This window comes from Aedes aegypti, chromosome 1 (assembly GCF_002204515.2).
Source record: "Aedes aegypti strain LVP_AGWG chromosome 1, AaegL5.0 Primary Assembly, whole genome shotgun sequence".
Lineage (NCBI taxonomy): Eukaryota > Metazoa > Arthropoda > Insecta > Diptera > Culicidae > Aedes > Aedes aegypti.
Genome location: NC_035107.1, coordinates 69,817,155 through 69,842,289, shown reverse-complemented (window position 1 = coordinate 69,842,289; position 25,135 = coordinate 69,817,155). Strand labels below are relative to the sequence as shown.

Sequence of the window (25,135 nt, the reverse complement as noted above, 5' to 3'; positions counted from 1 at the left end):
ATGAAAAAGATACTTGCTTCTTAGCACCTTACCCGAGTGTTCGTGACTTTCTTAACCTGAGTTTTAAGAGAATAGAGTCCAAGCTTTATAGGAAACCGGCTAAGAATCCATACTGTCCCTGAAAATCCTGTTCAAGATTATAAAAAAGTGATGTCCTGGCTTTATTTTGAGAAATCTGTCCAAGATTCCATCAAAAACTTGTGAAAATTTTGAATAGAATTACGTAAGAATCATGCTTAAGATTAGTTTTGTAATCCTGTCCAGGAATCTTTGAAATCGTTGTCTAGTGTTTCCCTGCTCAGAAGTGTATTCAAACCCCACTTAGAATTTTGTGACTGCTCTGTCCATGATTTTGCGGGAGAACACTGCTAAAGATTCGGTAAGAACCTTGTCCAACACTTCTGAAAATCCAAGGTTTCCATAAAATTCATGTCAATGGTTTTGTGAGAATCGTGTCCAAGATTTTTCATAGAATCATTCTAATATTTTAGATAATTTTACCCAGGGTAATGCTTGAACTCATTCAAAAATTGTGTGAAATTACCGCCCAGGATGTTGGGAGAGTCTAGGGAGATTTTGTTTGACTCATTTCACCTAAACTTTTGTTAAAGTTCGACGGAAATTCCGTTTTTATATCATAAAGTGGAAAATGGGCTTTCTCATTATGAACTTCAAACTTAACTTCAAGCTAAATTTCATGAAGAACAGCTCTAACGGATATAAAAATACATAAATGCATAAAATCCAGCTACTAAACATTCACTCATTTTCTAAATATGAAATTCTATTGAATGATTAGCTTGAGAATAAAATTAAAGATAAAGGAAAAAATTTGAATTGGTACGCTCTGTAATAAAAATTTTCTACTTTATTAAATACAAAACTTTAAATAAGAGTAACGTTAGAAGCTTTGTCATTTTCGTATTTAACAAAATTTGTTGCTCTTTCTCCTGGCAGTTCAAAAAGCTTTAATTTGTGCTTTCTTGAACGAACGGAACATTCATTTAATTAGGTACTTTTTTAACTTTCTGAAAAGTGAAAATTTGTATGATGATTTTGTTATGCTTGAGTAAATAGACTCGAGAAAATGATGTTGATAAGAAATTACTAATATTTGAACACTTTCTAAATCTGCAAAATCTATAAAATTAAATATTATCTCCAAAGGAAACTTACAATATTGATCCATTTACGATTTATAAGTATTTTTAAAAATATTACAAACATGCATAAACTTCATTAGACTTTGCATATTGTTTGAAATAAAATCTCCTTCATCCTCACCCAAGATATTCTAACGAAATAGTGGATATGAAATTCAATATTACAGTACTTGAGAAAAGGAGGACATTTTCAGTCCAAAGGAGGACGGGAGGACATATGATACAAAAGAAGGACATGTCCTCCCAAAGGATACCATCTGGTAAGCCTAGGCACAGTAGCGGCCACGTGCACAGAGTGCCTTAAAAAATAATAATATTAGAAAAGAAAAATATTTAATTGAAACTGAAAAATTCAGAAAGAAAACCGTATGGAATTTATTAATTATAAAATAACAATCTCATGCTATAACATTTGTATAACAATAGTTGCAAAGTATATAAAAATCTCGTAAATATTCAATGAATTCGTCCATGAGAAGCCACAAAACTTTGAAGAACAACTTAGGTTGAAAAGAAGGGCGAATCTCTTGTGAAGTCTTCCAAACCATAATACCATTTTACTGGGACTACATATATTAAAAAAAACATTGCTTTTTTATTCGTCATTCTGAATATCGAATCTTTACATCAGTAAGCAGTATCTTTCATGCATAGTGGAACAGCTTCCAATGAATGGAATTGTTATTCTATTGTATGTTTTCTTCTTTCTAGTTCCACGGTCCCAAAGGATTAAGTGCTGTCTTTTCAATTCATATTTATAAAGCTTAAAATGTTGATGTTAATCGTTGAATGCACGAGAAAACGATATTTTTTATGAACCGTTAGGAAGTCATGTGTACCTAGTCCAACAATTAGAATACTAGAACCACAATACTCAAAACGGATGTTCTAAGCTGGTTCACTAAGTCAACTGGAGATGGTGTCCAAAATACCCTGCACTTTTTTAAGTAATTAACAAAAACAATCTCACAATTTTTTTACGGCTCTGGCTCGATTATTTCTCCTACAATTGATTAATCTGAAAAAAATATTTAGGGGATGGTCGATTCTGGCGAATGGTTTTCTGGCGAATGGTACTTTCTGGCATATGGTACTATCTGGCGGATGTCATTCTGGCGAATAGTTTTCTGGCGAATGGTTTTCTGGCAAATATCGCACAATCGGAAAAGCTTCCTTATACAAGCTTTCCTTCCACAAGTATCCGACCAGAAGCTAAAAAAAAGTCTCGCTCTTCAGAAGTTGAATACCTTTGTTCCAGCAGCTGGTAAAGTTTCCGCTCCAGAATCTGGAAAGCTTCCTTCTAGAAGCTGAAAATACTTCCTTGTAGAAGCTGAAAAAGTTTCCTTCAAAATTTTTACAAGGCATCCTTCCAGAAGCTCGAAAAGAATCCTTCCAGAAGCTGGAAAAACTTCCTTCCAGAAGCTGGAAAAGTTTCCTTCTAGAAGGTGAAATAACTTTTTTTCAGAAGTTAGAAAAGCTTCCTTCTAGAAGATGGAAGAGCTCCTTTACAGAAGCTGGAAAAGTTTCCTTCCAGAAGCTGGGAAAACTTTCTTCCAGAAGCTGGAAGAGCTTTCTTCCAGAAGCTGGAGAAGGCTTCTTTACAGAAGCTTGGAAAGCTTTCGTCCAGAAGCCGGAAAAGCTTCCTTCCAGGAGCTGGAAAAGCATACTTCCATAAGCTGGAAGAGCTTGCTTCCAGAAGCTGGAAAAGCTTCCTTCCAGAAGCTGGAAAAGCTTCCTTCGACAAGCTGAAAAAGATTCCTTTCAGAAGCTGAAAAACTTCCTTCCATAAGCTGGAAAAGCTTTCTTCAAAAAGCTGGAAGAGCTTCGTTCCAGAAGCTTGAAAAGGAAGAAGTTTCCTTACAAAAGCTGAAAAGGCTTTTTCCAGAAGCTGGAAAAACCTCCTTCTAGAAGCTTGGAAAGCTTACTTCCAGAAGCTGGAAAAGCTTCCTTCGACAAGTTGGAAAAACTTTCTTCCAACAGCTGGAAAAGCTTCATTCCAGAAATTGTTCTCAGCTTCCTATCTCCAGAAGCTGGAAAGGGTTCCTTACAGGACTTGTGAAAGCATCCTCCTGAATCTGTTGAAAGCTTTTTGTTAATCTTCCAGGGAAGATTTTGATCCAGGGAATATTGTGTGAGTCTTCCAGAAAGGTTGTTTGAATCTTTCAGAGAAGATAGTGAATCTTCCAGAGATGATAGTGAATCTTCCAGGAAAAATTGTGAATCTTCCAGGGAAAATTATGAATATTTCAGGGAAGATTGTGAATCTTCCAGGGAAGATTGTTTATCTTTAACTGAAGGTTGCTTATTTATTGAACAATTGAGTTCATCTTCACCATAAGTCTAAGTTTCAATCCAAAAATGACATTTTCACTCTGGTTCACAGCTCCACCCACGACGTGTAGAACATCACACCATAATTGCAGCACCTAGCCGATTCCATCCGCAGTCGACGATGCACTGGTGTGACCAAACGTGTCAATCTCAGCGCCGTCCGGGCCCATGGTGGCTCCATGTTGGCACAACGACTCAGCTGCAGCTAAAACACGTGCCTTATCCAGTTGAGTTAATAACACATGCAGCAGCTGAGCGGGCCCACCTCCTCCTGCAGGGCAGCCATATTATCGCAAGCCCCCTTCCCCTTCTCCGTCCCCACCCCGCGGCAACCTGTCCAATTTCCGGCGAGAGCGCGCGAACATGAACGGGAAAATCAATGCAATCACGACGGGCGAGCGATGAGCTTCGCATAGCTATACGTATGGCATGGTAAATGCAGAATAGCCCTACGGACGGGCCGTCCTACACACTTGACGTTTGGCAACGAACATGCTTGTGGGCTCCAGCGACTTGAGGTGTGTGTACGCTTTCTAAGCGTAATAAACATGCGGGGCTCGTATGGAGATTGCACGATGAATGGCGAGACGATTAATTTATTTTATAGACTGTTGTAACATAATTGATGTCTGTGGCAGATTATGTCTCCGGAAAAGGCTAAGGGTTTGACTGTATTCACTATATTACTGCAGTGGTGTAGCATTAGATTTAATCCAATGTTCAATGTAGCTTGCTATCGGCAGATTATAACAGATCGTTAAACAGTTAATGCCAACGGTTATCCGACCGATCAGTAATCTTGCAAAGGAGTGTATCAATCTTCCAACGGAGGATTGTTAATTTTCTTTTGGAAAACAATTGATTTTCCATCGGAAGATTTTCCAAAAAAAATGCTTATTTTCCAACAGTGGATTGCTTATCTTCCATTCGAAGTTGGATTTTATTCCAATGGAATATTTCTAATCTTCCATCCGAATACCCAACGGAAGAATTCTAATCTTCCAACGAAAGATTGTCTATCTTCCAACGGAACATTGCAAATCCTCCAACGAGATATTTCTAATCCTCCAACGAGAGATTTCTAATCTTCGAAAAGAAGATTGCTTATCTTCCACTGGAATATTGCTAATCTTCCATTCAGCATCCAACAGAAGATTGCTAATCATCCAACGGACGATTGCAAATCTTTTAAAGAAAGATTTCTTATCATCCAACGGAACTTGTCTTCTAACGAAGGATTGCTAATCTTCCAAATGAAGATTGCCATACAGCCTTTGGAAGATACCCTGTATCTTCCAATTAAAAATATCAACAGATTTCTAATCTTCCTACGGAAGAATGCCTATCGTCCAACTAAAGATAGAATATTTTTCAACGGAAGATAGCTATTTTGTAACGGAAAGTCGTTTATCTTCCAACGGACGATTTTAAATCGTCCAAAGGAAGATTGCCATACTGTTTATGGAAGATACACTGTATCTTCCCATCTAAAATTCCCTATCTTCTCGCAAATAAAAATCAAATCCTTACCTGTAGTGACTTTGTTTGATCGGTGACGTGATGATAGTGATATGGGTCTGCTGGAGATCTCAATGGCACACACTCCATACCAGGTCGCGAACCCAGTGTGCACAAGTCACTCTGAAACGAGATAGAAAAAAGAGAAACAATCAATTCCCATGTTGTTCACCGCAATGTTCGCTAATTTTGCATGCCAAACAGCCGAATAATTACACCCTTTGGGGGGCTAACCTAGAGTAGCTAGCTACTAAGTCTATCGAGACGATCTCGTTCAAGGCCGGATCGGAGGAAGTTACGCTCCGCAACCGAAAGCGAATGATTCATTTCCATCGATTTGCTCCACTGCCGAACTCCACCGCGTTGCTTACTCGCCGTCAGTAACACAGATCTTATCTCGCTGCACAAGACTTATGTTTGCTTACTCGACCGAATCGTTTCCTCCTACCGAATGCATTAAGGGAGAGCCCTTCGACGGGGCCCAAACTCGGTCTACGGCGCTCCGCAAAGCAAAACAATGCCATCCACCTCCGCAGGGCTAGTAGATTATGAAAATGATGACGATGATGACGGAGTAGTTTGAATGGAGAAAGACAACCATTACAAGGGGCTCGGATAGCCGTAGCAGTTGCCGCGCAGCTATCCAGCAAGACCATGCTGAGGGTCGTGGGTTCGAATTGGCAAAGAAAGCTCTCTCAGTTAATAGCTGTGGAAGTGCTCATAAGAACACTAAGCTGAGAAGTTGGCTTTGTCCCAGTTGGGGCGTAACGCCAGACAGAAGAAGAACCCCTTCAACCGTTGTGTAGCAATATTTGCACTAAGCGCTGTTTACCTCGCGTCAATCAGACTAAATAAGATGCAGCTCAACTCTTCGCTGCAGTTTTCGATTTGGATGGCCTTGTTAGAAGATTCAGAACGGTTGGATCCGAACGATGCGTTCGAGTTTAACGGTAAATGGAGCGAGTGCGCGTGGATTTAGTGAGGTTGCGGTGATTGTTTCTGGTGCAGGCGAATGACGATGGAGGTCAAATCGGTGCTTTGGTAATGCAAAATTGAATTGCATCTCTCGCGAATTGTAAAATGGATCGGGAAGCTTAATGGTACCGTAAAACGGGGTAACTTTGATAGTTTTTTTCGAAGAAAACTGGAATATTTATGCATGCTGTTTCAAAGAATTTTAATTCATATTTTTAAAACAAGTACTGGTATCCTAACTATCGATTGCAGTTGATAGATTTACAAAAGATTTATTCTTAATGGATATATATTTTTGCATATAATCGAAAGTCGGTTTTCTGTTTTGGGGTAACTTTGATAATGGAGCATCAATCGAACAAAATTGAATGAATTACGGAACATTTGTAGGGCGTTGCATACCTTTAGGCGTTTAACGCTATATGGAAATTTCTGACTTAGATTACAAAAATGGTCCCAGTTCGTAAAAATAGTTTTCGCTAAGAGTTTTGAGACCGAATTCGAGTTCTACTATAATTAGGCTATCAAGTATAAGTGACGAATTCATTATGATTTCATCTAATAGTGATCGTAGTACAGATTGTTTGAAAGCATTTCAAAATTGCTAAAATCTTATAAATTTTCCATATTTGCATATAAATCCTCAAATGTACTTGATTCCAACGGAAATAGCTTTAACATGAAGTGTCATACTAATACTCTTAACTTTTGCATTCGTTTTGCTTAACAGATTAACAGGAATTTTTTTATTTCGTTAAGTATGTTGAGAGTCTCACACTATCAAAGTTACCCGCATTATCAAAGTTACCCCGTTTTAGGTAGTTGTAAGATTGCCCGAGCAGGAGAAAATAACTTCTGAATACCAAACTAAAAATAAGGTATGAATGAGCCCCACATAAGAGGTGAAGTTCCTCAAATAATATCTCAAGCATATTCTACGAACACTAAACTGATAACTAGATAAGGTATTGTAATACCTCAATAGTACATTATGGGTTTTCATATAAAAGTGATATTTTTCAATCGTAGTTCAATACCTCCAGCAGTTCTCAATAACTGTCCAATACCTCCATGAAGTATTTTTTTATAGTTTTGAAGATTTTTTCCAATACCATTATAATAATTCAGGTATTGACTACTGAACAATACCTAATTTTGGTATGATACCAAAATATGGTATGCATCGGTTATTCAGCTATGATTTTAAATTTTCCAATAAAAAATGTGTATCTCACCAAGGAAAATTGTGTGTTTTCCAAAGGAAGATTGGTATCTTCCATCGGAAAATTGATAATCTTCCATTGGAAGATTGGTAATCTCCCATCGGAAGATTGGTAACTCTCCATCGAAAGATAATGAATCTTCCATCCGAAACAGTTTTAGGACATTTTAAGCCTTTTTAAGGCTTTTTAAGCAGTTATAAGCCATTGCAAGCCGTCTTAAGCTGTTTGAATCCATTTTAAGCCGTTTTAAGTCATTTTAAGGCCGCCTTAAGCTATCTTAAGTGGTTTTAAAACGCTCATGCCATTTAAAGCTGATTTAAGCCGTGTTAAGTCATTGAAAGCCGTTTTAATCTATTTTTAACCCGTTTTCAGCCAATTTAAGAAATCTTAAGCCGTTTTAAGCTATTTTAAGCCGTTTAAAGACTTTTAAACCATTTTAAGCCACGTTAAGCCATTGTAAGCCGATTTTCCGCCATTTTAAGCCGTTTTAAGTCGCTTAGAGCCGTTTTTCAACGTTTGAAGCCATTTTAGGCCATTTTAAGGCCGTCTTAAGCTGTTTTACGCCATTTTATAACGTTTCAAGACGTTTTAAGGCGTTTCAAGATATTTAAAGCCGTTTTAAGCCGTTTTAGCCGAAGATTGTGGATCGTTTAGCGAAAGATTGTGAATCCATCAATGGAAGACTGTGAATTTAAAAAACAGGATCCAAATGATGATTGTGAATCTCCTAACGAAAGATTGTGAATCTTTTTTAACAGAAGATTGTGAATCTTCTAAAGGAAGATTGCGAATCGTCCAACGGATGATTGTGAATCTTCCAACGGAAGATTATGAATCTTTCAACGGAAGAGTGTGAATCATCTAACGGAATATTGTAAATCTATCAACGGAAGATTGTGAATCTTCCAACGAAAGATTGTGAATCTTCCAACGGGAGACTGTGAATCTTCCGACGAGAAATTATGAATCTTCTAACGGAAGATGGTAAATATTCCAACGGATGATTGTAAATTTTCTAACAAAGGATTACCCAATTTACACCATCAGAGGAAATCTTCAAACGGAGAAACGATTATCAATGTTTCATGGTAATTTATAAATCAATGCATTTTCTCAATATTTTATGGAACGTTTATAATGTGTGAAGAGAATCACCAACTTTTCAAGGAAAATTTACATTTCTTGTAGTAATGATAGTACAATACGGTGGATTCAACCAGAATGCAGTACTTTTTCTTTGCTGAGGTGATGTGCAATTTATTGCGTCTTAGGCGTATTGTTAAACGAGTTAGAGATCTGTATCCAAAAGAATATGAGGATGAAGAAAAAATGGATCTCTGGGGAAATAGGAATGAAATGCTTCTTGATTGAATTGAAGAATTAGGAGAGAAATCCTAAAACCTTCGGGATTATTAAGCCAACCCTACCAAGATTGTAGGAGGAAACAGAATGTCAAAAAGGTAAAACAAGATCCCTCAAGGTGTCTAAGCAACATTTGAAAAAAAATCAACATTGAGCTTGAGCTTGATTGGCCAAGCATGCTTGCCTTTTCTGTAGCTCGTCCTCCAGTGGACTGGATGTACCACTGCATCTACTCCATCTAGGAAAAGTAGGCCGTTATGTCGATCAAATTGTCAATGAAAAGTTGATTGATTTGAAACGGAATCGCAAAAAGTTGTTTTTTAATGGCTTTGTGTTTTGCCATATGAGAAAAACGAAGAATTTTGCATGGAGACTGCAAGCATGTTGGAAAAATCGATTTGATATAAATTTAATCGTACAATTTCAACCAAATTTTATGTGAAATGAAAATTGAAGTCATATTTTTCATCCTTGGTGGATAAGATTACGAAAAAAATGATAAATCATACTTTACAATGAAACCAGTATTAGTATAGTATGTTGCGATCTGTGGCTAAAAATTGTGACGCAATGGGACATTTCTGAGAATGGCAGCAGATTAATATAATATTTCTATTTCTATTTGAATTATTCCTTTTTTTAATAATAGACATTCTTCCGTATTATTAAGCAAAGATGCCTTATTCGACCACACGTTCGCATGCCAACTAGGTTAAACGTAATTTCATTATACTTAGTGACAGTAGCTACAGTGAGTTTATTGATCTTTAGAATCTGTTATATGTATCTACATAATTTAACCTCGAGTCTTTATTCTAGACTTTTGAAAGACAACATGCTTTTTTAATTGTTTTTCTGACAATCAATATCAGTTTTCCAGATAAAAATCTTGTTTATGTTTTGGATAGAAACAATTTTGCCGAACGTCAATTTTTCCGAAACGTTCCTAAGTGATCATTAAATACAGTGAGCATTACTAATGGATACTGAAAATCCAATAATCACTAATTGAATAGAAAAAAATGCCTATTTGGAAAAAAATCTTATTTAGGAGTGGATCGAAAGCATTGAAAATGTTGGATCAAAATATTAGAATCTGTAGTATTTGTTCTTACAATAACATTTGAAGTAATAGCATAATAATTACCAGAATTAAAGTTTCAGTTGCTCTGTTATTTTTTATTGATATATTTATCTATAGAGAATAGCCTTCTCATAAAAGAAGGGCAAATTTCTGATGAAATCAGTAACAGCTGTAAGCAGAACAATATTAACACAGCAAAGCTGTCTACGATAACAAGAAGGCGAGACTATTTAGCTTTGAAATTATCAACTATTTTGATGTGATTGATTATTATATCAGTAATCCAAGAAAGAACCACCTATATTCTAAAGAAGCAATATTTATAAAATTAAAAATAAGCCTTTTTACGTTATCAATTGTAAATAAAAAATAAACAAAATTTATCATCTGCTTAAAGGGTTCCGGGTCATTTGGCCGAACGCCATTAGCTCTTCAATGTTATTGCAAAAAACAGTCAGTACTGAAAATAGAACATCCTAAATGTAAGCGGTAATAGCCATCTACAGATTTTTTTCGCATGTCTTTTGTAGTTAGCTTTTGACAGTAATCAAAACGGTTTAAAACTCATTCGTCTTTCCCGATCAGACGAAAAAATCAAAATCCAATCTCGAAACGAACCAATTTTGATCGCATATCTCAATTTGATATTGGAAAGATGTTCGATAATTTCAGAAATGTCAACATGATAGCACGATTAGCACGAAAATATGTATACAAGATCAAACATCAACACAGCAAAATGGCCAAATTGAACAGTGTGACGTCGGGACTGCCTCTAGAAGCAAAAAAAAATAGTGATGCCGAATGGCCTTATTTTCTTCATCCTTCAACTATGAGACATAGCAAACTGGTTAGCATCTCTATGTTTAGATCATAAGGTCTAGGGTTCGATACTGGTTGTCGACTTTTTGTTTATTTTTAATCTTCGCCATCAGTCAGATAATATTTGATTTGATTTGATTGATTTGATTTATTGGTCAATCGATGAACATGCCAGATATAGTTTTGATCTTATAATATCTTAACACGATATTGTTCAATACTTCTCCATATTAGATATTTTTTGTTTGATCTTTTATCTCTTATCTTCAACAAATCAATAGCTGATTAAGATCTTCAGTAATTAATTTAGAACAACAAATTATGATCTTGGTCAGCTTTTTCCATATACTAGGGTTCTGCTGGATCGGTAATTCTAGCAACCACAAGTCTTGGCTTATTCTTTTCACACTTACTGCTATACGCAAGCAACAGTGCATAGTTCAGTTCACATGTGAGGAGAATCTCACCCAAGTTAACCCTTGAGTTAAAAAAAATATGTTTTAAATAAGACTCTTTATGATAATACGGTCAAGCCTTGATTCCAATAACTGTGAACAATGCTTTTCTCTTGTAAGAACAGCTTATGATCAAAAGAAGGAAAAATCTCCTATGAAAATTTAGACAAGTGTAATGCATTTAATCGTTTTATCGGTACAACTGCAAAGAACTGCCGATGATTGAAAGAAGGAAAAATTCTCAAATAAAATATAAGCTTAATAATTGCTGATAGAAATAAAACCAGTATAACCCGGAAGAATAGCCTATGTTAGAAAAAAGGAAAAATTTCTTGTGAAATCATTAAAAACACTGTGAAACTCTATTACACCGTTGGTAGCCCAGAGGCGAATCAACCATCAGTTTAGCACCTTGACGTGATGTGTGAATCTTCGTCCTGAATTAACTGGTAGATTTTATCATTCTCTTGGAGCTCTTATGTAGTGACAAATATGACGTTCCATCGCATTATAAAAATCAATATATTAAATTGCTTATCAGTTATTCGACCTGACTTATGAATCCTACACATCAACGTTGTAGAAATTTGATGTTTTTTGTTCGGTATTCGGCCAAATCGGCCAAATAACCCGTTCTAAGAAACCGTTTTAAGAAAAACAAACTACTAACGAAGTAACAGTCGGATGATAGCTTAGACATGGTGTACTGAACTGTCAGATTTTATTCTTTAAAAGTTTTCATGCAGTGAAGATCTCATACGTGTTTGAGTCCTGCAAATTGTTTTCAATCCGTTACATAGTATCACCGCTCACGGTACCTCAACAACTTCACGAATTAGTTACAGTTGTGTTCAGAATAATAGTAGTGAAAGCCGATTTCCAGACAAAATGCTCAATTTTGGCATGCTGTAACTTTGTTACCCTATGAGCAATCGGCATGAAATTTTGGCAGTGAACTACAAATATGCTCAATTTCATTATTACAAAATTTGAATATTGTTACACTACCGGCTAAAAAGTTAAGCACCAGGTGAAATCGCTCAAAATAATAGTAGTTTTAATTATTTAAATATCTGCTGTATTTTGAGTTTTTGAATTTATCTTCACTCATGGTTTCAACCATTTCCACCCAAGCTATGAATGTATAAACAAGCCAATTTTTTACAAAATTGTTGCTGAACAAAAATCAACAAAAGAAAAACTACTATTATTTTGAGTGATTTCACCTGGTGCTTAACTTTTTAGCCGGTAGTGTGAAAATATTCAAATTTTGCAATAATAAAATTAAGCATATTTGTAGTTTTCTGCCAAAATTTCATGCCGATTGCTCATAGGGTAACAAAGTTACAGCATGCCAAAATTGAGCATTTTGTATGGAAATCGGCTTTCACTACTATTATTCTGAACACAACTGTACATGGGTCTCCCAAGGGCTCATGCTTAAGCCTCCTTCTTTACAATTTTTATGTCAGAGACATTGATGATTGTCTCGTGGGGAAATGCTCGCTAAGACAGCTTGCAGATGATGTCGTTGTTTCGGTAACAGGACCAGGGGCGTATGCTTTACAAAGACCATTGCAAGATACTCAAGACAATTTGTGTACTTGGGACTTGGAGCTGGGTATCGATTTCTCTCCGGAGAACCGGTTGCCTTTTCTAAGGAGCATGTCCCAGCACAGTTGGGGTTTCAAATCAGGGGTAAGGAACTAACTCAAGGTCTTTCACATATGTATCATGGGGTCTTTTTCGACTCCAAATGCACTTGGGGAAAGCACATTAAGTATCTGTATCAGAAATGCCAACAACGAATCAACTTCATGCGCACACTGACCGGAACATGGTGGGGAGCCCGTCCGGACGATCTGATAATGTATGTATACCGCACTACAATCCTCTCGGCCCTTGAATACGGTAGTTTTTGTTTTCAATCCTCCGCGAAAACACACATTCTGAGGCTTGAGCGTATCCAGTATCGCTGTCTTCGAATGGCGTTAAGCTGTATGAACTCGACTCATACAATGAGTTTAGAAGTATTAGCAGGAGTTCTTCCTTTGCTATAGGCAGATGCCTTGCTACAATAGATGGTAGAACCAAATCATCATCATCATCATTAGCAGGAGTTCTTCCTTTATCAGATCGAAGTTGAAAATTTGAAAAAAAAAAAAAAGGTTTTCTGTATCTCACGATGATCCCTTCAATATCGAGTTAGGGATAATTGACTGTATCTCATATTTCGTTTTCCGATTCAAATCATTCATAAACGAATCATTTGTTTGAAGCGATTATCAAACTTACTATTACACCGATAATTAAAAAAAAAACAATACAAAATGTCTTTGGAAAAAGCTTTCGGGGAAACGGTATATTCGAGCAATCAGTTCATTCGGGAAAATGATTTTCGGGAGAAAATCCTTTGGAAAAAAATCATTCAATGTCAGACAATCGCCATATCTAAGTCCGACAGGTTAAAAGTTTCTAGACAAGGGCGATCTATTCTTTGAAAGTTTTCCTCTTTTTTCTCTTATATATTGTGTTTAATCATGATTGTTAATAGTTTATGCGATTCAAACAGTTTGTAAACTGCTAACAGTTTAAAACTAAAATAAACAAATTTTGATCCCTGAAGAAAGTCCTAAATACGGTCAGATACGTTGAATGGAGACAAAATTAGTTCGTTTAGTCAGTTCAATAAGACTGCCGAGTCAATAGCAGCTGTAAACGTGTATGAGATTGTTTATCGAAAGAAAGAAGTGAGCGATTATTAGATGACCTTGAATTGAACCCACGACCTTTTGCTTTAAATGCAAAAGCGATAGTCATTAGACTACAAATCTCAACCAGAACAGAATTCTTCAATGAGTCCAGAATAACAACCTAATATGGGATTTGGAGAGATCCCAATTAAGAATCTGAACGGGAAAAATCTGGACTGAAATCAAAGGTAGCATCTAAACAGCGTTCCAAAAAAGAATCCCAACAGAATCCTAGAGACATCTGAACAGCATTACAAAATAGAATCTCAACAGACTTCCAAGAATTGCAGCATTTCAAAGAAAAATCACAAGAAGAAATGACGATTTCAAGAAGAATTCCTGAAATAACCCCAAGAAGAATTATGGACGGAATCGTGATGCGATTCTTAAGTTTAAGTTTAAGTTTAAGAGATTCCGAACAGGATTCCGAGAGAAGTTCAGACAAGATTCCAGGTGGAATTTAAACAAGAATCCAGAGAAAACGCAGACATGATTTTGACGACACATGACTACACAATTTCCAGATGTTTGATTATTTGACGTTTAAATTACGAGTTTTGGCCATGTTTCAGGTTAACATTAATAATCTTCCGACAGAAAACGAACTATTTATCCTTGCAAGATTGAGAATTATAAATCGTCAGTTGGCAATTAAAGACTTTCAAACGGAAGATTAATAATATTCCTTTGTCACTTTTTATCTTTGGACATCTGCAGAAAGATCTACCGTTGACAAATTGACAATCTTTCTTTGAAAAATCACAATTGCTCTGTTAGAGAATTACAACACTCCAGGATTACGATAAACGCATTCCTACACTAGAAGATAAATGACCATCTATTGAGAGATTAATAACCATAGAGTAAAGTGGGGCAAAAGTTCGAGTGGGGTAAAAGTTTCTTTTTAAGATTTCTAGCTCAATTCAAAACAAATCTTATAAATGTCATTGTGGTTCGAATGCTATTTAAGTAAGAGACTTTCACTCCAAATATCATAAAAATCGATTGAGATTTGGAAAAGTTATGGCTATTTGTTGTTTTTCGACGTGAATATTGTAATTTTTGGTCAAACTTTCGTTGCATGGAACCAATTGAAGATAAAATCTTTTTCAATATTTTATGTAAGGGCGTTTCTAGGCCTATCATAAGGTTGCTTTGACGTGTATTAGATTTTGCATAAATGTTTGAAATCAATTTTTGGTCCATAGTGGGGCAAAAGTTCGAATCAGCGGGGCAAAAGTTCGACCCATGTACAAAATCACGGAAAAATTTTCAAATTGCCTAAAATCCACATATTATCTTCAAATTTAGTCGAATTTGTCTGATCGTTTGAAAACTGTCACCAAAATTTTACATTTCCACTTAGTCTTGCGAAAAACTGCTATTTTTTAGTATATTACAATTAACCCGGTTTTGGGCAATTTTTTGATGAAAATTTAGTGTGTATTTTTCGGCAAACTTAAGTTTACGGCTGGTGTAAAGTATGCCTGTCATAAAAGGATCGATATTTAGTGTTTTAGCCAGCGAACTTTTGCCCCACACCAGATTCGAACTCTTGCCCCACCGGTGGGGCAAAAGTTCGAATAAGACAATCAATTTTGAAATTGTTATAACTAAAAATGGGTAAATATTTGGACACAAGTTTGTTCAGCAAAATTATAGCCAATATGTTGAAGGTTCACTGTATGGTATTCGTTTTGTTTAAACTGCTATTGTTTTCCTGGAAACTTTGATTATACCACTAAGGTCGAACTTTTGCCCCACCTTACTCTAATTGTTAAACTTTTTCGTAGTCCGACTGGAACGTGGCTCGACTGAAATTATATTTCATCTTAGTTGTTATTTATAATTCGTAACATCATTACCTACAATTTAGTTTTCCTATGGTTGAGCGTATTGAACCTCAAACTGGTATGATGCGATTGATATTTTCGACCTGATACAATATTTGTGTCTCCATAAATTCACAGTTCTTGTTAACAATTTTAGTTATATTGATACTTACAGTCAAATATTTAGGACCATTCACTAAAGAGACTACAAAAGCTGATTTTATTTCGAGGAATGCCTGAACCTATACGAAGCAATTGATGCATCAGCGATATGATAAGGAGTAGCGTTAAGTATATATATTTTGATTATACCTGCTCGAATTCACATTATTGATTTGTGATTGTTATCGATAATATAAACTAAGAATTCAATTTAGTGCAATTCACGGTTATTTAAGAGAGTAGTTTAAGAAATTGTGCGTACAAATAGTCCACGCTATAGCTAACTAATGATAATTTTCTATTGTTTTTTCTGCGATCGTTGCGGTGACGTGGGTAGCGATCGTGGTAGTAGTAGTAGTATTTTGAACGACTGCAAATCCAAAAAAGGGCATATTCGTTAATCGCGTCAACAATAATAGATAACTAATCTTCCAATGGAGGAAGATAACCAATCTTTCAATGGCAGTAACCAATCTTCAAAAAAAAAAAAAAAAATAACCAACTAATGGAAGATAACCAATCTTCTGTTGAAATATTAACAATCTTTCGTTGGAAGAAGCCCAATCTTGCATTGGAAGATGTCCAATCTACCATTGGAAGATGGCTAATCTTCCATAGGAAAATGTCCAATCTTCCATTGGAAGGTGTCCAATCTTTCATCGGCAGATGTCCAATCTTCCATTCGTGATCAAACGTCAACATCCCACCGCAAAATCGCTAGTGTTTGGAGGTGATGTTAACCTCCAAATTGCGAAATCATCACCTCCAAGTTAGTTCTAATACCCTCCGTTATATGAATTATGGTGGCGCGTCGATCGTCGCAAGTTTCTCGTTAAACAGTCAATAGGAAGATAACCAATCTTCCATTGAAAGATTACCAATCTTACATTGGAAGGCAAGCAATATTCAATTGGAAGAGTATCATTCTTCAATTGGAAGATAACCAATCTTCCGATGGATGATTCCGTCCTTCCGATAAAAAATGACCAATTTCCCGATGGAAGATTACCAATCTTCCGTTAGAAGACAGCCAATTTTCCATTGTAAGACCACCAATCTTCCGTTGGAAGTTTACCAATCTTCCTTTGAAAGACTACATAGCTTCCGTTGGAAGATCGCCAATCCTCCATTGGAAGATGTCCAATTTTTCGTTGAAAGATTACCAATTTTCCGTAGGAAGATTACCAATCTTGCGTTGGAAGATGTTCAATCTTCCACTGTAAGATGTCCAATCTTCCATTGGCAGATATCCAGTCTTCCATTCTTCAATTGACGGCGGTGTGCTGAACGATAGGGAGTGGACAGTGGAACCATTTCTCAACGGGGTTTAATTTTGAGGAAAATCAATGGACCAATACCAATCCTCCTTTAGAAGATGACTAATTTTCCGATGGAAGATTACCAATCTTCCGTTGGAATACTACTAATCTTCCATTGGCAGATGTCTAATCTTCCATTGGAAGAGGTCCAATCTTTCGTTAGAATATAAACAATCTTCCATTGAAAGACTACCAATATTCAATTGGAATATCACCAATCTTCTAACGGTGACTATGGTACCTATCTTCCGTTGGAAGATACCAATCTTTCGATGGAAGCTGACCAATCTTCTGATGGAAGATAACCAATCTTCCATTGCAAGATAAAAATTTTCATTGAAATACATCAATCCTCCATTTGAGGATAATCTCTCATTAGTTGATGGATTACCAATCTACCATTGAAAACTACTAATATTAAATTTGAAGATTACCCATTTTCTGTTGGAAGATAACCAATATTCCATTGGAAGATTAACAATCTTCCTTTGTAAGATGTCCATTCTCCAACTGGCAGATGTCCAATCTTCCATTGGAAGATTACCAATTTTCCATTGGAAGATCACCAATCTTACCAGCAATAAAATCAAGATTGAATAACACACTATTCAAAACTCATTTTATTTACCTATCACGTGTCGTAATCCAGCGTCATCCGACATGTCAACGTGCTCTACCGAATACCTTCAAGCCGGTACCGCACCGGTCCGATCCGAAATTGACACTAATCAGATGTGACAGACCTCCGACAGTCCGTTCGTTCCGTCCATCCATTCGTCGTCGGTAACTTCTAATCTCGCCGGGTCTCACGGCGACGGATCAGCTCTTCCAAACTCGTTCCCATCGCAGCACAGTAGGAGAAACGTGAGCTGCCGATATTGGACACTTCACCACCACTCTCTGGATGACGGATGACGACTCGGCTGGCGGAAGCCTTTTACTTTTCTAAAGCCGAGTTACATGTTATACATGCAGCAATCATTAGCGGAGGCTAAGGAGCAGATAGATCTCATTAGTGATGGGCGGAGTGCTGGAGAGTGGGAAGTGAAACCATTTCTCAACGGGGTTTAATTTTGAGGAAAATCCTTTCCCCATGTCTTCGTGAGGATGTATGTGGGGTAACGAAACTAATGTCGGCCATAGATCTTGAGCTGTCCAACGGTTTGACGATAGTATATACCAACCTAATTATCCACGTCGAGAGTTTGAGGGGGATCTAAAGACCATTTTTCAAAAAATCATGAATATCCACCTTCTCCGAATCGAATCCGTTGTCGGAAATTGGTCGATCACGACTTGCTTGAACTCCTTATACAGGAGGATATGGCGGAAGCCCGAGGTGATTTATTGGCAACTGGGGTTGCAAATCTTTGTACCAACTGCTGCATAGCGGCCCAAGAAATCAATTAGCAATGGGTTTGATTAATTTCACCTTCTCGTTCATCGGCGGAGAAACCACAGTTCAAGGAGGAAGCTCAGAAATCGAGGGCAAAACGATAGACCACATTCAGCACTCGATCGGTTGAGGACTCAGAGAGCGTGTCGAGGCGGAGGAAAATTACTGCCGGTAGATCGGAGTGCAGCAGTGCACCGTCTGGGCACCGGTAGCAACAGTTGCAAGTTGCAAATGTTTGTGTCTAGCTCCGAGTCACCCCTTTGTCTCCGGGGGTAAAAAGAGCTGAAGGAATAATAAGATAATTATTCAAATTAGATCTGTTGAGTTTGTGGTACTACAGAAGCTTCGTTAGAATGTACTGGGTGCCTTGGGCGAAGTTGTGACTGCGGTGAGTTTGCACTCAACAGTTGTAATTGGAAGCGTTAGTTTTGTTTTCCAAAGCACCGATAAATGGACGTAGCGTAATGTATGGTGCACGACACGGATAAAATTGTATCTTACTTGTAGACTGTAGAGCGACAATGAACGAGAGTTCTAACGCGAACAAGATTGCATGCTATGAGATTATCTGTAGGCAGATTGATGGTGAATAACTCAATTAATAATCAACACCATGAGCAATCAATTATTCATATCCGAGTTTCCCCTGAAATGATCACCTGATTCCTTACTTTGGGCAATAAGCAATCTTCCGTTGGAAGGTTACCAATATTTCATTGGAAAATTGATAAATCTTCATAGATCATCCAAATGGCAGATTACCAATCATCCGTTGGAAGACTACCAATCTTCCATTTGAAGATTATAAATCTTCTGTTGAAAGATTACACTGCGGAACACGTTTTTGTCTCAAGCACTAAAATACAGCTTTTTACTCAATTAAGGGTTGCTGAATCCATTGCCGTTTCCAAAAATATCATAGCCCGTCTAGTTTTCGAGATATTAACTGCAAAATGTAAAATTTTATCATTTTAGCCTACTTGGATGCAGGTTTGGAAACATATTTGCTTAATTTGTCACAGATTTCAAACCTCGTGTGTAAATAATACTGATCAACAAAGATAATAATAATTTCGATGGTAGAAAATTATTTTTGGTGGTTCAGAAAAGTATTGTATTATGCCATATAAGAGAAACGAAAAATTTTGTATGGAGACTGCAAGCATGTTGGAAAAATCGATTTAATCTAAATCTGGATAACTAAAAAGTTTGATAAATCATACTATAAATCTCATGTAAACACCAAGAAACCAGTGCCGTTGGAAGATTACCTATCTTCCGTTGGGAAATTAACAATTTTCCGTTGGAAAATTGACACTTTTCCGTGAGAACATTAACAATCTTCCACTAAAATATTGCCAATTTACCGTTGGGAAATTAACAAACTTTGGTTGGAAAATTGAATGCCTGCCTTTGGAAGATTAAAAAAATATTCATTGGAAGATTAACAATCTTTTAGTTAGTAATCTTCTATTAGAAAATTTACGATAATCTGTTGGAATATTAACAATTTTCCATTGAATTTGAAAATATTATTCCGTAGAAACATTAATAGTATTCCAAAAGATAAATGTTTTTTTTTTTCATTACAACATAAACAGTTTTTGGAAGAGAATGGTAGAGAACGATAAAAATCTTCCATTGGACAATCTTTCGTAGCATATTCAAAAACACTGCGGAGAAAGATTTTGTCTCGAGCACCAAAATAGCGCTTTTTACTTAATTTGAGCCCACTGAATCTAATGCAGTTTTCATAAATGTCATTGCAACTCTAGACTTTGGGATATAAAAAAGTAGAAAATACCACTGATGGTTCAACAGGATTCCCAAGGTATTGCCATATTATTCCCACATGACTCTTCGAAGTTTCGCACAGTATTCCAATACGTATTCAACAGAATTTCCACAGGATTTTAAAAAAATATCCATCGCATTCCCACAGAATTTCCATTGGAATTTCCCCAAGATGCTCATAGAAACCACAAGGAATTTCCATAGCATTCGCATAATTCCCGCAGTATTTCAACACAATTCCCAAAGAATTCCTAAAGTTCCCATAGATTTATCAAATGATTCTTATGGGATTCTCACATGACTCCCATTTCACCAGAATTCTTCCAGAAATTCTAATTGTTTGCCACATAACTCCTACACGATTCCCACCGAACTCACACCAGATCCTCTCAGAATTTTCAGATGATTTACACGGGACATTCACAAGAATTCCAAGATTCCCAATGTATTTTCAAACGATTTGCTCACTATTTCCACAACATTCGCATAGAACATTAACAAAACTCTCGCAGGATTCCAACAGTATTGTCACAGAAAGAATCCTGGAATTTCGATTTAACCATTTCCGTTGGAATTCCAGAATCCTCACTGGAATCGCAAAATCCACACTAAAAATCTATGGATCTATGGATACCGGTAACCCTGAATCCACATTGATTGGAATCTAAGGAAACTTCAAATTGGTATCACAATATCCACACTTAAATCCTAGGATTCACACTGGAAATCCAGGACTCGCCGGAAATCCCAAAATTCACCTTGGAAACCATGGATCCACAATGGAATTTCAAGATCCTCAATTAAATCTCAGGTTCCACACTGGAGTTTCAAGATCCACACTGACACACTACAGTCCTAGGATCCACAATGAAGTTATTCAATGCATACTAGAATCCTAGGATCCACAATGAAACCCAAGGATCCAGACTGAAACAACAGAATCCACATTGCAATAGCAGGATATGCACTGGATTAATCCGCAATGATATCCCAGGAACCACATTGGAATCACATGATCCACACTGGAATCCCAGGATTCTCAGAATACACACTGGATTCACAGGACCCATACTGAAATCCTAGGGTCAACACTCGAATATCAGTATTCACACTGGAATGCTAGTAAAATCCCAGGATACATAATGAAATCCCAGGATCCACACTGGAATAATAGATTTTATACTGGAATACGAGGATTCACACTGAAATTCCATAATCCACACTGGAACACCAGAAACCACACAGGAAACCACCTGGAAACCTCAGATCCCTGTCGAAATTTACTGGAATTCTGCGTTTCACATTACAATCCCAGGATCCACATCGAAATCCTACGGACCACGGTACAATCCCTGAATTCACATAGGAATCCCAGGAGCCACACTGGAATTCCAGGATCGACAATGAAGTTTCAGCGATCCCCACTACAATCTCAGGATCCACAGTGAAATCAAAAAATCCACAATGAAATCCCAGGATCCATTCTGAAATCTCGGAATCCACACTGGAACCCCGGAAACCACACCGACTTCCAAGATCCTTTCTACAATATTACATGAATCTCTGATTTGGAAATCACGCTTATTGCAACATAAGACGATCACGTTCGATAAAACAACTCAAATTATTTTAATATTTTATGCTTACAGCGCAAACTAGTGGAAGAAATCTTAATTAAACAATCTGCCATTTGACTGCCCTACATTTTGTCTAAAAACATAACTGTATTTATAAAAGTAACTGATCTCAAAGTAGATCACTGAACATTAACGGATTTCATAGAAAAATTGTTGATCTATCATAGGAATATTGTTAATTTTCCATCGGAAGATTGTGAATCTTCCATAGGAAGAGAACTTATCTTCCATAGAAAGATTACTAAACTTCCATAGAAAGATTGTTACTCTTCCATAGGAAGAATGATAACCTTCCATAGGAAGACTATTTATCTTCCATAGGAAGATTGTCAACCTTACATACGAAGATTGTCAACCTTACATAGGAAGATTGCTATTTTTTTATTGTTTATCTTCTATCGGAAGATTGTTGATTTTCCATAGTAAGATTGTTGATCTTCCATAAGAAGATTTTTAATATTCCATAGGAAGATTGTTAGTCTTCCATAGAAAGATAACATATCTTCCATAGGAAGATTACTAAACTTCCATAGGAAGATTGTTTCTCTACAATAGGAAGATGGTTAATCTTCCGTAGGAAGATTATTAATCTTTCTTAGGGAGATTGTTAATCTCCCATAGGGAGTTTTGTTTATGTTCCATAGGAAGATTCTTAATCTTCCATAGGAAGATTGTTAATCTACCATAGAGAGATTAATAATCTTCAATAGGAAGATTGTTAGTCTTCCATAGGAAGATAATTAACCTGCCATAGGAAGATTGTCAACCTTCCATAGAAGGATTGTTAATCTTCCATAGGAAGATTGTTTATCTTCTATCGGAAGTTTGTTATTCTTGCATAGAAAGATTGTTAATCTTCCATAAAAAGGTTGTTAGTCTTCCAAAGGTAGATTGTTAATACCATAGGAATATTGTCGAAGGATTGTGAATCCTCCATAAGAAGAAAACTTATTTTAAAAGGAAGATTTTTAATCTTCCATAGGGAGATTGTTAAAATTCAATTTGAAGATTGTTAACCTTCCATAAGAACATTGTCAACCTTCCATAGGAAGATTATCAACCTTTGTTAATCTTTCATAGGAAGATTGTTTATCTTCAATCGGAAGATTTTTATTATTCCATAGGAATATTGTTAGTCTTCCATAGGAAGATAACTTATCTTCCATAGGAAGATAACTTATCTTCCATAGGACGATTACTAAACTTCCATAAAAAGATTGGTAAGCTCCCATTGGAGGATTTTGAATCTTTTATAGGAAGAGAACTTATCTTCCATAGGAAGATTACTAAACTTCCATAAGAAGACTTTTTATCTTCCACAGAAAGATGGATAATTTTCCATAGGAAGATTGTCAACTTTCCATTGGAAGATTGTTAATCTTCCATAGAGATTGTTAATCTTCCATAGAGAGATTGTTAACCTTCCATAGGAAGTTTGTCAACCTTCCATAGGAAGACTGTTAATATTCCATTGGAAGATTTTTAATCTTCCATAGGAAGATTGTTAATTGTTAATTGTTAATCTTCCATAGGAAGATTGTCAATCTTCCATATGAAGATTTTTAGTCTTCAATAGGGAAATTGTTAATCTTCCATAGGAAGATTGTTAACCTTCCATAGGAAGATTGTCAACATTCCACAGGAAGATTGTTAATCTTCCATAGGAAGATTTTTAATCTTTTATAAGAAAATGTTTAATCTTCCATAGGAATTAAATTAACGGATGGTTGTAGATCTTCCAAAGAAAGAATGCAAATCTTCTAACGGAAGACTGGAAACCTTCCGACGGCAGATTGCTAATTTATCAACAGATCATTGTCCATCTACCAATGAAAGATTACTAATCTTCCAATGGTAAAACATAAATTTTCTAACGGCTACCAACGAAAGATAATGCAGATTGATACACACATTTTGAGGGTGAGAAGACGAAAGAGCATACTGGAGAGAATAATTTTCAACTATTAGTAACTTTCGTACATTTTGTTACACATATCTGAATTGCTTCCCAACAACAGAATAACTTCACATTTTCCTTTTTATAAAATCTTTTCAGATCAATCAGAACGGAAGCATCATGTACAGGAAAAATTGATACTTGAAAACTGATACTAATTGATAGATCAATTAGCACATTTTTTCAAACGAGGATTTTTCTAATGAAATCCTGCCAAGAATGCTCTTCAGAGTCCTATAATAATTCCTCCTTAAAATCTTGTCCAGAATTTTTCTTGGAGCTCTGTCCGAATTCCGCATTGCAAACTAGTCTGGATTCCTCATCGGAATGCTGATTCTTGCTTGGCATCGTTTTGTTTCTTATTGTCTCATATCCATTAAACCCTATTTGGATTCCATCTCGAATCCTGTTTAGATATCTCCTTAAAATCATACACAGATTTCATTGTTCAAATTCATAAAAAAGTATGTACTCCTTGTTATATATTTTTTTTAAATTCATCTTAAAATTCCTTTTGATTTTCACTTGAATTCGCATTTCATTCGTCGTATGAGGTTGAGTTGAGGTCCCCTTTTAGGGGCGGTCCATTAATTACGTAAGACAATTTTGGCGGTTTTTCGCGCCCCGCACACGCTTTGCCAGGATATGATCATCTTGACGGACGAAAGTGAAGTGATCGAAAGGTGGAATCAGTACTTCGATGAATACCTGGATATAAGATATGACCTGAGATATAACTGAATGTTTAATATGCATTTTTATGGATTTCAGTCTATTTGCACGCAAGTTGACCAACTTGAATGCTAATTCACGTGGTCAATTCACTGCAAAAATCGTTTTATAGGGACCAAAGAGTACGAATCAACGAAGCTTTCAATATTTTCGTTACTAAAAAGGTACTGTTTGGTAGGTTCAAAGAAAATTGTCTTCTTCTTTCTGGCGTTACGTCCCCACTGGGACAGAGCCTGCTTCTCAGCTTAGTGTTGTAATGAGCACTTCCACAGTTATTAACTGAGAGCTTACTATGCCAATGACCATTTTTGCATGCGTATATCGTGTGGCAGGTACGAAGATACTTGATGCCCTGGGAAATCGAGAAAATTTCCAACCCGAAAAGAGCCTCGACCGGTGGGATTCGAACCCACGACCCTCAGCTTGGTCTTGCTGAATAGCTGCGCGTTTACCGCTACGGCTATCTAGGCCCCTGAAAATTGTATCAGGTCATTAAAAAAACGGCGAATCGTGTATGGAGGCTTTCAGCATTTTCGATAATTCAATTAAATCGATATGATATTATAGAATTTTACTCAAACATGTCTCACATAAAAGTTTAAGTGCGATGTGATATCTTC

The 25,135-nt window shown here is 36.5% G+C and overlaps 1 protein-coding gene across 5 annotated transcripts in view; it reads right to left on the bottom strand.

Moving 5' to 3' along the window:
* Positions 1-25,135, bottom strand: part of LOC5578628 (serine-rich adhesin for platelets) — a 550,189-nt gene that overhangs the window by 100,479 nt on the left and 424,575 nt on the right. For 2 of the 5 annotated variants that reach the window (XM_021839225.1, XM_021839243.1), the window contains exon 2: positions 5,025-5,135. In XM_021839225.1, the coding sequence (XP_021694917.1) occupies positions 5,025-5,135 (111 nt within the window). Of the gene's footprint in view, positions 1-5,024; positions 5,136-5,228; positions 5,572-25,135 lie in introns of those variants that run through there. The other 3 variants (XM_021839234.1, XM_021839255.1, XM_021839250.1) reach the window with 3 other exon arrangements.